The 13,367-nt window shown below is 46.0% G+C and overlaps 2 protein-coding genes across 4 annotated transcripts; one reads left to right on the top strand and one right to left on the bottom strand.

Moving 5' to 3' along the window:
* The first annotated feature begins 20 nt into the window (after positions 1-20).
* Positions 21-4,412, top strand: LOC143002047 (carbonic anhydrase 4-like). The gene is made up of 11 exons (XM_076151977.1): positions 21-97; positions 1,112-1,144; positions 1,215-1,326; positions 1,687-1,759; positions 1,865-1,891; positions 1,994-2,164; positions 2,609-2,757; positions 2,853-2,948; positions 3,074-3,152; positions 3,235-3,398; positions 3,491-4,412. The coding sequence occupies exons 3-11, from the start codon at positions 1,282-1,284 to the stop codon at positions 3,692-3,694; spliced, it is 1,008 nt and encodes a 335-aa protein (XP_076008092.1). The 5' UTR covers positions 21-97; positions 1,112-1,144; positions 1,215-1,281; the 3' UTR covers positions 3,695-4,412.
* mmp25b (matrix metallopeptidase 25b) lies at positions 4,163-11,519 on the bottom strand. Of its 3 annotated transcripts, none has more exons than XR_012963746.1 (11): positions 11,343-11,519; positions 11,045-11,145; positions 9,466-9,598; positions 9,221-9,365; positions 8,217-8,527; positions 7,895-8,074; positions 7,592-7,667; positions 7,071-7,390; positions 6,694-6,987; positions 5,038-6,475; positions 4,163-4,991 (listed from the first exon to the last, which is right to left on the bottom strand). XR_012963746.1 is itself a non-coding variant. In XM_076151971.1 (11 exons), exons 2-11 carry the CDS (start codon positions 11,129-11,131, stop codon positions 6,201-6,203), a joined length of 1,737 nt encoding a protein of 578 aa, XP_076008086.1. In that variant the 5' UTR covers positions 11,132-11,145; positions 11,343-11,518; the 3' UTR covers positions 4,163-6,200. The 3 variants fall into 3 exon arrangements, 2 of the variants coding, with proteins under 2 accessions (XP_076008086.1, XP_076008085.1); XM_076151971.1 differs by having other exon boundaries at positions 4,163-6,475; positions 7,071-7,223; positions 7,308-7,390; positions 11,343-11,518; XM_076151970.1 differs by having other exon boundaries at positions 4,163-6,475.
* Positions 11,520-13,367: the final 1,848 nt, after the last annotated feature.

Genomic DNA, 13,367 nt, shown 5'->3' with positions numbered 1-13,367 from the left:
CAGATGCGAGGTAAGACAGTGTGGCTACAGACAGGAGGCACGGGACTGTGGCGGAATGCTTGGAATCTGCCACCCGCTGGAACAGACGACTAATAGGGTGACGACTGTTTGCTCCAATATTTGTCCCATTTAAGCTACAAACGCGTGTCACATTACGGTTCTATACGATGCTTTCAATGACCGTCAGCCATGTTGTGCTATATGATACCGGTCACCCACTTACAGGCCATACCATATATGGTGTCTTTGGGTCGAGGCAGCTTGTGTGTGTGTGTGTGTGCTACTGGTTAGACCTGATCACTGCCCTGTGGACGCATCCTTGAGTCGAGGGCTGCCATCGTCTCTCAACTGTTTTCCGATCACATCTACTCACGCTATGCTGGTCATATCCAAGAATTTCCAGTCATTCAAAACGATTAAACGATTAAACGCTTTGAATGTCTGAGTAAAACCAAACCAGTTAAGTGGAGCGCACCTCCTTCACAATTTGCCAACAGGCTTAATGAAGATGAATGCATAATTAATGGGAGAAGCTTCTACCGTTTGACTGAGGTTTGAAGTGTGTGACTTTAACAAACAGCCGGAAAAACAGGTGCAGTGATTGATGTCATCAGTTCCTGCTCAGATATCAAAGTCTGACTCAAAGCTGTCTAGCCCTGTTTGTCAGATCTTGCAAAACTTGTACAATTAGAGCCAGCTTCAGCAAGACAACAAGAATATTTGTCCGGGAATCACGGGCACTCAGGGTTTATTTGAATGTGTCAGTATTTCCTTAAGGATTACTGCACTTTTGTTGTAGAGAAACAAACGCCAGAAGAATGTCAAGAAATGTCAAGTGAACTTTACACCAAAACAAACCAACTTTAAATGTCAAATCATGGACGTCGTTCATTATAATTATAACGGTATTCGTCCGCTTGATTGTATTTCTGTCTGTGTGAGTGATTAATCCGTCACAGTCGTAAAAATTGATTGACATTCAATCAAGTCTCTGTCCGTTTCTGCTTGAAGCTTCAAAGGTGGAGGTGTGGCGCACAGGTGAGGGTTGTAAATCTTCAAATGTATTTATGTTCTGTTATATGACATAAGCATAACGTTGATTCCCCTATAGGCTTCGATTGAATGTATTCCACTGGTTGAACTAGTAACTACTCACCAACATGTGAAGGTTTAATCTTTAATCTGATTTGGAGTGACTCGGCTCTTCATGACAGTAGGCGGGTCCGGAGCAGCACCTGCAGAGTATGGACGCAGGTATATAAGGAGGGAGAGGGGGGGGAGATGCTCCACAGGTGTTTGACGGACAGAGCAGCAGCAGCGTCAAAGGTAAGACGGGAAAAAGATGGGTTGATCTATTTACAGGACGATCGGAGTGGAAACATGACAATCAAACTCCGAATTGTTTTTTTTAAACTGTGATTTTATGGGAGAGGGGGACAAAAAGGAAGATTTAATGGAGAAGAGCGGATGGAATTTAGTATTCATTTTGAAATTCGGCACCTGAGCGGAGATGACTTTTATTGGATCCCTCCTTTTTATTGGAGCCTTTTTATTGGAGCGTGTTTACGACCAAGGAAGCTTAACACAATGACAAGTGGATTGATTGTCATGTTTACGGTCCTTTTTATTTGGACGGTTCGTCGCTCTTTAGTCGGTGATGTTTAATCGTGTGTGTCCTTGTCCCAGATGAAGTGTGTCCAGGTTGTGTTCGCCCTCTGTGTCCTCCTACGCGGCGGCCAATGCGCCTCAAATGCCGTGGGTGAGTGTCTCTCCCTCGCTTTGCTGCTCTGGAGCCTCTGACTCTGTCTTTATTATGTCCCCTCTGGATGATTTAGCCTCTAAATGCTGTTTGTTTCCCCTCCAGAGTGGTGCTACGACCAGCCCACCTGCAGTAAGTCACACCGCCTCACCTCCAAATCCCCCTGAACACAATGATGCTGGGGCCCCTTCAGGTGCTGAGCGTCTATGTGTGTGTGTGTGTGTGTGTTTGCAGATCAGGCCACATGGCCGACCATCGCCGCCCAATACTGCAACGGCAGCCGCCAGTCTCCCATTAACATCATCTCCGCCGATGCCACGGAAGACGGCAATCTGACCGCGTTCACCTTCACCAACTTCGACAACAAAGCGGGCATGACAAAGATCGAGAACACAGGAAAGACAGGTGAGACACAAGGATCGAATCCCCTCCTGTGTGTGTGTGTGATTCTTAGACGGGTGGGGCAGGGCCGAAGGGAGATTCTCTTTACAACTGGGTGTGGATTCAGGCATTTTACAAATTTTTGGACATGCAGTCCCAGTTGTTGATGCTTGTTGTTTTAAAATTCTTATATTAATAGAACACATTTTGTCCGGCCTTGTTACAAGTGTTACAAAATCTTACATTAAATGGTAAAAAACTAAATTTCCCACATTTAGGCAGTTTAATCCCCACTTACCGTGTGTGTGTGTGTGTGTGTGTGTGTGTGTGTGTGTGTGTGTGTGTGTGTGTGTGTGTGTGTGTGTGTGTGTGTGTGTGTGTGTGTGTGTGTGTGTGTGTGTGTGTGTGTGTGTGTGTGTGTGTGTGTGTGTGTGTGTGTGTGTGTGTGTGTGTGTGACCTCCCTCCAGTCAAAGTGGTCCTTGCAGACGGCATCGGGTTCTCTGGAGGCGGCCTGTCTGAGCCGTATGTCAGCTTTCAGTTCCACTTGCACTGGGGCAACGGCTCCACCGTCCCCGGCTCTGAGCACGCCATAGACGGCATCCGCTACGCCATGGCGGTATGGGACACATTCCCATCAGGCTGCACAATTAAAGCCTTCAATTGCAAATTCACACTTATTTCTAACACCAACGTAATAACTCTCACCTTCAGGTCCACGTCGTCAGCATCAAGTCATCCTACAATAAAAACAATACTCTGGGATTTGCCGACTCAGAGGGATTTTCTGCTCTTGGTTTCCTGGTCGATGTAAGATGGATCTATTGACTTAATGGTTTCACAATATTGGCTAAAACCTACTTTCCCAGCTGAGCTTGTTAACGTGAAAGGATGGAAATAATGGATCCTAAACAGCTGCTTTGTGCCCTTTTCAGGCGCTGCCCGATAATGCAACCACGTCGCCAGCAGCATGGTCTACGCTCGCCTCCTACCTGAAAAACATCACAGAAAAAGGTACGTTTGTGAACCGTCTCTTAGTCTTAACCCAGCAGCGTCCAACGCCACAGTCCCCTCACGTGTCGTCTCCTGCTTTCAGGTCAGTACGCCAACATCACAGACAGCCTGTCGCTGGATGACCTCTTTGTGGGAGTGGATCGCACAAGATTTTACCGGTACCTCGGCTCCTTGACCACACCCCTCTGCCAAGAGGCCGTGGTTTGGACGGTTTTCAAGGACCCCATCAAAGTCAGCAAGGAAGTGGTGAGTAGGGAGCGGAGCGTTGACCATTCTGAATGCCCCTGCGTGAAGAAGTGGAGATGTTTTAACCGCGTCAACGTTTCACCATCCCTCAGATCGATCTCTTCTCCTCTTCTGTGCGCGTCGGGAACGCCTCCTCGGCATACATGGTCAACGTCTTCAGAGACGTGCAGAAGGCGCAACCGGTCTCAACACAAAGGGCGGCCACCAGCACCACCAGCGCGTCAATCAGAACCTGCTCCTCCCTCTCTCTGGGCCTGGTGATGCTGGCCCTGGCGCTGGTGATGTCACGGCACTAAAACACCTCAGTGTGTCTCTGCGTGGGTGTTTACATGCGTGTGTAAGACCTTTTGATTATGCTGTGATATATTGCTTATTGCTGTATTGATATATGTTGTGTCCCAGCTGAAGGTACACAACTTTAAAGCACCACATACTTTGAGTGCAGTGGTTCTATGCTGTTGATTTGCATTTACCACCTGGGGGGTCCCTCTACTTGTACTCGCACCACAGTTTGAGAACCACTGCACTAATGGCAGGCGGTTTTCTGATTCGATCCTCGCTTAACACACTGTGGACATTTTTAAAGATGCTTGTTGAAATAATTTATAATCAGACACACACACACACACACACACACAAAATCCATTTGCACAGACTATGATTTGCTGTTCGTCTCAACGGAACGCTGAAGGATTTGACCTTTGTGAATGTATGAAGTCGTCTGAGCAGAGTCGCTTCTGTGGCAGAGCATAAGCTTTTTATAATTGTATTTTCTTTTCTTTTGCCTTTGTTTGACCTGTTTTTGTTGCTCATCAACATTCTCGGTCTCTGTGAAAACGTCCGCTGCTGCTTCCTGTCGGTGTAATGAAGGATTGACGCGTGACTCAATCTTATGAACGCCTTTTATTTATCACAAATATGACAGAATGTTTGCGCTACTGCACAGCTAACATCACCGTGGCCATATTGCCTTGTGAAATGTTACGAAATGAATAAATACACACTGGAACCAATCATCTGAAGTTTCCACATTCTGATGCAGGAGACATGACCAACACCAAGATTTCCCAGCATTCTACTTTTACATTTCTACATCTCTACTTCCTCATTTCTAATCTGTTATTGTAAGACTTTATGTGGACAGTTTGCGTCACACACAGAAACTCAAACAACCATTTGTAAACTTTAACTTCCTTGACCGTTTGTGACATTGATGTGCTTTAAACAGGCTTAACAGGCCAAATAATAATGATGGAAAGGCTACAAGTTAAAAATTAAGCCTATAAACTCCTCATACACAAAGTGCTTTGTGTAAAAGAAATAAAGCATAATCATTAAACTCAATTTAAGCAATTTAAATACAGTTTAACAAAGAATGAGTCATAAAGGAGGTAGAAGAGCACTTATCAAAGAACGAACCTCTGCCAAGGCCAAACAAGTGAAAAATCAATGAAAATCAGTCAATTGAAAAAAAATCTTTTGGTCAAATATAAGAGAGAGAACACTTTAAGACTTAAATTGCTTTATTTTATGAACAGATCTAACTAAAACCATTCCGTTCATCAAGCAAAACAGAACAACAGGCCTCAGTCCCTATAAGCGCTCACACACACACACACACACACACACACACACACACACACACACACACACACACACACACACACACACACACACACACTGACACCGCGATCATTTGCAGCCCTGCTGGCTTTGATTTTATCGGCCTTTCTGAAAATGCCTCACATAACTGCAGGCATCACACACTGCTGACATGTTGAGTGCCAGAGAGCAAGGTGCGGCCCAGACAGAGAGATCTTCCTCCTGATGAAGGCAGATAGAGATCTCACACACACAGATCACAGGACCTGAACTGTAACAGTATATCTCAGCTGAGGAGATAAGTGAAAGCAAAGAATGTGTCAGGTTGAGCAGGGTGGGGACCCAGAGGCGATAGAATCAAACAATAGAATAAATAATCCTGCCTGCAGACTGAGTAAACAGCATTATGATCACCCTCTGTAATGCATATGTTTGTGTGTGTGTGTGTGATATGAGGGAGTGCAAGATACATTTCAATTGCATGCCATTTGCTGTGAATTGCATGCAAAATGACGATAAAGTATCTTAAATCTTAAATCTAGAGATATTTGTCATTAGTAAATATGACCCACAGGGTTTATGTAATGTGCATTATGATTGATGTTCCCCTCAGGGGCTTAAAACCGGAATGGTTGCTCAACTGCCTCATGGCAACAAAACCAGGCTGGGTTTCATAAGAGTGAGACAGATACCACAACCCGTCTGACCACACACACCACCCGCAGGGCACAATCAGGTGTGGCGGGGTGTCAGGCTGACACAATATTTACTGTGGTTTTTCCTTCATCAAGCAATTGAAATTATATACATTCAAAGTGGACAAACAAACACACACACACACACACACACACACACACACACACAGACAGGGGCAACAATAGATTTCAGTGTTTGATAATGTTTCTTCAATTAACCAAAGTGTGTGTGTATGTATGTGTGTGGGTGTGTGGGTGTGTGCGTGTGTGGGTGTGTGGCTGTTGGTGATCTCATTGTTTCAGTCTTCCTGAGCTCTGTGGTAATTTAATGCTGATTCCAGCAAAGAAGTGAAATTCTATAGCGGCATTGATGCAAAATCCAATATCTGCATAAGTTGGTGACTTCCTGACGAGGCAACAAAAATGCTGTCCGGTCAAGACTTTATATATGTATATATAAACTGTATATTCAGGCAATTTGAGATCCCAGAAACTGATCCCAAACTTAGGTTTCTACTTTTCTAACTGACTGGTGAACGAGCCACAACACACACAGCAGCGGCAGCCAGGTGCTTCTGGGTAACGCCGGCGCTGCGTTAAAGGCACAGCTGCATCCTCGAGGGTCTTTGGGACCGGCTGGGACGTTGGCGGTCGGAGCCGGAGCAGGAGCAGGACACTTGAGCCAGTCTGCGGCGATGGATTTGGGCGTGACGTCGTCCTGGTCAAGTCCCCCTCTGTTCAGCACCCAGTAAAGGTTGTCCTTGAAGAAGTATGCGTCTCCTGCAATCACAAAGGGATTAAAGGATCAATCAGACAAGGTGAGACTTTTCGGACATTCTGTGGAACTGATCTTGTAATTTGTGTGTCACACCAGCTCATTCTTTTGTGCTTGTGACAGCGTGTTGTCGCAGTGAGTTAACTGACTTCAGGTATTCAGAACAGGTTCATCCGTGTTATCAGAAGCATCTCGGAAATGCCAACATACAGTACGTGTTTACCTTCCCCCCAGCTGATAATGTCATCCATGTGGGTGGGGACTCCTTTCCAGAGACCTGAGTCCCGCGGGTAGCCCTGCTCCGGCTGCTTGGTCACCCGTTCTCCCTTGCGGCTCTCGTCGAACCTCCAGAACTCGCCTCCGCTGAACAGGTAGGTCATGCCGTTATGAGCCCAGATGAAGGCGGCGTCCAGCCTCTCCACCATCTTCCCGCTCTTCGTCCTCATGCCCCAGTCAGACAGAGGCCTCGGGTAGCCGGCTTTGGCCTGCGTGTCCTGGAACACCCAGTACAGTGATCCTGGGGGGAAAATGTTTCAGATTATGCATTATGACGTCAATCTCAGAAATTGTTTAGCGTGGGGACGAGTTAAATCATTCTACCTATGAAGAAGACGATTGAGCTGTCACTCTTCCTCTCATACACGGCGTCGATCTTGGTGATCCCTGGAGGAAGGCCCATCCAGAAGTTTCTAATCAGAGCCGGGTTGAGGGAGACCAAAGACCCGTCTCGCTTCGTCCTCCAGAAGTGCACACCTTCCAAAGACAAAGTGTGAGTTGAATGGAGGAAAACAGTTTGTAATGTGCAGTATTTCATGCTCATGCTGCGATATTTCATACCTCTAAAAAAGAAGACCTCTCCCCTGACGTTGGCCACTGCGTCAAAGCCTCCTTGACAGCGATTTGGCAGTGAAGGATCAATACTGGAACAGCAGAAGTTTGAACAAAGTTTTGGTCAGGGTGCAGTTCAGTAGAAATCCAGTAGAGGGCACAAAAGGCCAAATAATGTCAAAAGGAGACCTACAGGGATCGTCGATAGAATATTACCTCATTTTCAATCTTAGTTTAGAATAATTGTGTTTAATGTAGTATTTACTTTATAATTTAGTTTGTTTTCAACTCACTTCTGTGTCGGCCTTGGGGGTGGCGGGCTGGGCAGGTGTGGGAGGTTAGGATCGTCACCGCCCGGACGTATCACACCTGCAGGAGAGCGGAGAGAGGAGACAACACTGATGAGGCTGATGGTGGTGCGCGCACACACACGCACACGCACACACACGCACACGCACACACACACACGCACACACACACACACACTGGCTGAACTTGCAAGGGCAGTTTGGCCTCTGGTGGCACCGTCACATTGGGATTGCGGCCCTGTACGCCCTTTTCCTCGCTCCCATTCTCTCGCCCTCCTGGCCACTCACCGTAAAGCTGCTGGATGGCCATCATGTCGTCCAGGGCCAGTCGGTACTTGGAGATGTCTCCCACGGGGCCCTGGTAGTACGGCCTCATGATGGACGGATCAGAGGAGGAGTGAGACAGGCCCAGCGCGTGGCCGAACTCGTGTACGGCTACTGTGAACAAATCAGTGCTGGAGCCGCCACCTGAGGGGAGGGAGTGTGAAGCAAAACTGGATTATCGAACACAATACGTCCCTCTGCTGGTGCAATATAGTTATGTTTTACCTCTATCCATTGTTAGAGGTCTGTGCCTATCCAACCATCATCATTTCAACCAACCATGTACCTCCATAGTTCCATATCTCATCATCGTCAAAGTGTGTGTCCCCCGCCACAACGTCCCGTCCAGGGAAGAAGGCGTGGGCCAGGGTGCCACCCCGCCCATCAAAGGGGTACCCGTCATCATGCAGCAGGCGGCTGAAGGACACTCTGATATCTCCTCCGGCTTCCCCCCGTCTGTCTGTCTGAACCCGATGGAAGCTCAGGGGGGCCGCGTCGCTCCAGGCTTTGAAAGCTCGAGCTAGGATGTTGTCCACCAGGTCAGAGGTCATGGCGCCTGACCGGGATGATGCTGGAGATGATGGGTAGTTATGGACACTGCAAAAAGATGCCTGTAAGTAATCAATCACCACAATGAACCAATTCAGCAGTTTTAATTTTGTAATTTGACACAATTGTCCTTCCAACCAAGAATATGATTGCAATTGAGCTTTTGTCTCCCCCTTGTGGTAATTATCGGGACTTTGTGTCCTCAAAGGCACAAACATGATAACAATTGAGCTTTTGTCTCCCCCTTGTGGAATTTAGTGGTAATGTGTGTCCTCAAAGGCTAATTGATTTAATCCATTGATTGAACTATGTTTTGGATTTTATCTAAAGAAAAATATTAACTATTTAGCGGTGGGGGATGCAGTTTTATTTAATAATTATTATTTAATAATAATTTAGAAAATTCAAGTTAGTTGTAAGCTTTCTTTGTTTTTTATAGTGGTCGCATCCCAGATTGAATTGTTTTGTTTTGATATGTTGGCCTCTGTCCCCCTAAAAGCCCTATTTTGTCATACTTCATAGTAAATAAAGCAGTTTTCTTTACATGTGAACTGTATGTCCTTGCAGGCTAATTAATGCATGTGAAAAAAATGGTTAATGATAAGCAAATTGAAGATTGTTCTGACAGTTAAAGAAGACATCTATGAGTGTCAGGAAGTACAGGCATCGTGGATCACACATGTATGACTCATACAGAGAGGAGGTTTATAAAACCACAGTGCATCATGACAGATAAGTCACCTCCATGTGAGCTCTGTCTTATGCCACTTAAGGCCTGACAGCGCGTATCGTTTCCTCCTCCTCCTCCTCTTCATCATGTCGTCAGAGCCAACAATATCAGGCAGAGAGCATCGGGGTGTGGACATGAGTTTCAGGGTTTCACTGTCTGGAAAGAGGACAGGCAGAGACAAAAAGACATGATGAGAAGACGTTTCGGTCCAAAGTCGTCCTTTTACAACAAGCTTGAGGAAGTTAGACGTCGTTACCGAGCACGCCGGTCTCGTTGACCCCTCCAAACCTCTGCATACTGCGGACGGCATTCTCCATCCCCTCCCTGGTCTGCAGTCTGCTTGTGCGTGGGTCTGGAGGAGGCAGGTAGCCGTACCTGCTCAACCAATCCTACACAGAGAAGAGGAAGGAGATCAGTGGGGGTACAAGTTGTGGCCTCTACAAAAATCACATGTATTTCCTATTTTCTTTCAATGCTGCGCCCGTAACGTCCCCAGAGCCAGTTTAACCCCTCCAGTGCCATTGAAATGCATCTCCTCTGATGGTTTTTGCTCCACTTATGACTTCAGATCATCACCATCTCCCACTCAATGTGACAAGTCAGCTGTTTGGTCTCATCACTATTTCATTATCCCCCCTCCTAGATGATCCAGTAGGTTAATGGTGTAAAGCAGGTTCACTCTTTGCTGTGTTGTTGCTGTAAATCAAAGAAGCTGAAGTGATGAAAGCCCAAACTGTTTCTTCAGGGTCATATTGAAACGTTTCCTGCTTCACCTCCACCCTGCTGTTTGAGGAGGATGTAGAGGTGTTGGCTCATGTAACCAACAGTCGCATCTCTGTGGCTTTGACACTGCAAACGACGCTCACCTACATGAGTCAGACCACACACACCTTCTTCATCTTTCTGCTCTATATTTCAGTAGAATGAAAAGTTCTATTGAAAGCGTTCGATCAGTATCACATCCAATTTATAAGTGGTGATGGGATGTTGAGTCACAGCAACAATAGTGTGACAAGTTCCTCATCGCTTCTTGTGAACCAAACAACACCCCCAGGCAAGTGGATGTGCGTGCCAAACACTGTACGAGTCAAAGACGAGTCGTGTGTATGAGGAAGAAGAGTAAAGTTTCACTTCTGTTCTGCCGCTTTGTCTGACGCCTTCAGATGCTGTTTGTAGGATGTGTGTTTGTGTGTGTGTGTGCGTCTGTGTGCGTCAGTGTGTGTGTGTGTAAGTTGCGAGGAGAAATCAGTGTATACACTCATGAATAGGATCAAATGTAACTTTTTGCATTGAGGTTTAGTCATTTCCGTATTGATGCGTTTTATCCCAGCTGGACTCGCCGCCGTAACAAACTGATGTAACCGCACTGCAGCCATAGCAACCGCTACACAAAATACTTAACATCCCATTGCTTTATTTGAGTGACAATCTGTAAACCTAATTGATATTTAATGTTGCTTGTATAAAGAAAGGAATGTTAATGCAGAGGCTCCTCTAACAGGATACGATGTATTGAAAAGGCATAAATATTGAGTTTTAAATTCCCTCTTTGTTGTCTTTCTCTCGGCCATATGGTGAATTAAATGTGTGTGTGCGTGTAGAGAACACATCCCTCTCCCCCCATATTCAGCATTTTTAGACATATTTAGCGTTAGGGGTTTGAAACTTCACAGATTTGTACAAGAGAATGAACCTGTGTGTGCGGTTTGCTGCCATTTTAAGGACAGGAAGTGATCAAAATGTGTGAGAATCTATATTTAAAGTTAGAAACTAAACATCGAAAATGAATTATAGAAGTAGAATAAAGAGAAAGTAGAGGAATGTTCCCCTCTTACCACTGCTCGGCTGTACTGGTCAGCTGCTGGTGATGCTCCTCCTGCTATGGTGAGAGCGGTCAGAACCGTCCATGACAGCAGCTCCATTCCTCTACCACTGACTGGGAAAAGGTAATATCACAGGCTGGAGCATCACTCAGAGATGAGAGTCCAGAGTTGAGACAAGGATGACCCCTGTGCACTCCTGTGTGTGTGTGTGTGTGTGTGTGTGTGTGTGTGTGTGTGTGTGTGTGTGTGTGTGTGTGTGTGTGTGTGTGTGTGTGTGTGTGTGTGAAGACAAAGGGAACACAAAGCTTACCGTCGCCTCTGTTCTATCTTCTGCTGTGAAGCCTCAGACTGCCCTCATGGGACTAGGCAGGGCACATCGATGAGTGAGTATGTCTCTCGCTCTCTCTCTCTCTCCTCTCTCCTCTCTCCTCTCTCTCTCTCTCTCCTCCCTCTTTCTATTCTGTCTACTACCTCCCTTCTCTCTCTCTCTCTCTCTCTCTCTCTCTCTCTCGCCCTCTCTCTCTCTCCATACTCTTATGACAAGTTTCATAAGTTTGTATCAGTTCATACTCTTGCCTACAGTGTGATATTGTCCAAAGAATTACTATCAGATTTGAACCCATTTGAAGCAATCTTGACAACAAGTAAACCGTTTAAAATAAATAAAACAAAGATTAAATGTAAATGTTTACTCTCTTAGTAAAGCCCTGCAGTTATTTAGTGACTTAACAAACCCTGATTCCTCATTTCCTTCCGTCTCTTGGGTCGATGACACCATCCAACCGCAGGCTTGGTATCATGTCCATGATGGAGCCGTCTCTGCTCTGACTCTCCATCGTCCTCTAAGGCACGAGCGGCGTCTTTAAAGGTGATTGTCCAGCTCCTAGCAGACACACTCCTCACGGCTGCCATGTCTTCTCACAGTGTATGTTTGTGTGTGTGTGAAATCGGTGTGAGTGAAGAACTACTAAACATTGATTTGTCCTGGTCTCATTCTAACACACACTGGAAGCTCTAATTAGGAAATTGAAATTGATGATGTTGCATTACAGGCTGGAGTGCCTCTCCCATGCTAGGGCAGCGTCCCATTATGATTCAGACGCTGTACAGCATCACTGGTGTCATCTTACCCCTCCTCCCTCCTCCTCCTCCTCCTCCTCCTCATTTCCCATCTTTAATTTCTGTCCGTCCTCCGGGGGCCCGAGTGAGTCATGCCATTAGCACAACACGCTAATGGACAGCAGCTCTCCATCATGTCCACTCCTATGTCTCTGTGCCGGCAGGGAACTGCTCATCTGAAGGTGTTGGACGATCCCACAGCGACGCTCCAAGCGCTTCCACGAGTTCACGTTTATGTGCTGCTTTAATAGGGATTAGGATGAAGCTTTGTGAGTTTCTTGAAGAGTAATTGTATTCAAATTATATTCTATTTGTATGTTTGCTGTTGGTTGCACTGGTTTCCTCAAAGCCGAAGGGTTGTGGGGTCACGGCCCCCTGCTCCTTCCTGCATGGAGGCTCTGTGGTTTCCTCTGTTTCCGTCAAAAAATGTGTGTGTAAGGTCGACGTGCAACCTCACAGCAGCTTTATTCCAAATCCAAACTCGGGACCTGTTTGTTACGGACTGATGTTTCTCTCACATAATGTGTAACTTTATCGATCTGAATCCAACAGAGACTTTACAGAGCTCACACTTCTTTACACACAGGTTTATTTGCATTAAAGGGATCCAAGGCCTTTCACAAAAAAGGGAGGGGGGGGGGGTTGACTCTGGGTAGCTCTACAGCACAAACACAGCAAAGTCACACACGACAACAGAAACCACACGTAGGATTCACATGAACGAGTGAAGAGACACAAATAAGAGATTCATCAACAGAAACAACAGTCAAGAGTGAGAGGTGTTTTTTTTTATACACAAACTGTTTTCCTGCACCTAACTGATTGTCTTGTGGCTCAATGTTTTGGTTTCGCTGTGGTTTTTGCTTTGAAAACGTCACATTTAGGACCATGTTGTCACACTTTGATTGTCGCTTGAACGCTCCATTGTCATCAGCTGGTGGGCGATTGTCATACATTACAAAATATACTACTAAATAATTAAAGAGGAAAACAAATCCATAATATCTGTGTGATGTGTTCAAGAGCGATAAGTTTGGTGCATCCTGTCGCCATTTCAGTATTTCACAAACCTTTGCTACATTCCCTCACCCACACACACCCCCCCCACACACACACACACACTCATACACACACAGTCGGTCTGAGTGTAACTTCTCCATGTTCATGGTCAAGTGTCCGTAAAAGGTGATTGTCACGAGCAGGGCTAATGTCTTCA

This window comes from Genypterus blacodes, unplaced genomic scaffold (assembly GCF_046128005.1).
Source record: "Genypterus blacodes isolate CSIRO-AG114 ecotype Tasmania unplaced genomic scaffold, CSIRO-AGI_Gbla_v1 ptg000055l_1, whole genome shotgun sequence".
Taxonomy (NCBI): domain Eukaryota; kingdom Metazoa; phylum Chordata; class Actinopteri; order Ophidiiformes; family Ophidiidae; genus Genypterus; species Genypterus blacodes.
This window is presented reverse-complemented; position numbering and strand designations above follow the sequence as displayed.

Coding starts and splice junctions, on each gene's coding strand:
- LOC143002047 (XM_076151977.1), top strand. CDS start 1,282: ATGCTCCACAGGTGTTTGACGGACAGAGCAGCAGCAGCGTCAAAG. Junction 1,327..1,686: donor GAGCAGCAGCAGCGTCAAAG/GTAAGACGGGAA, acceptor TCCTTGTCCCAG/ATGAAGTGTGTCCAGGTTGT. Junction 2,758..2,852: donor GCATCCGCTACGCCATGGCG/GTATGGGACACA, acceptor TCTCACCTTCAG/GTCCACGTCGTCAGCATCAA.
- mmp25b (XM_076151970.1), bottom strand. CDS start 11,131: ATGGAGCTGCTGTCATGGACGGTTCTGACCGCTCTCACCATAGCAGGA. Junction 8,528..9,220: donor AAGACAGAGCTCACATGGAG/GTGACTTATCTG, acceptor ATCTTTTTGCAG/TGTCCATAACTACCCATCAT. Junction 6,476..6,693: donor CATTATCAGCTGGGGGGAAG/GTAAACACGTAC, acceptor TTGTGATTGCAG/GAGACGCATACTTCTTCAAG.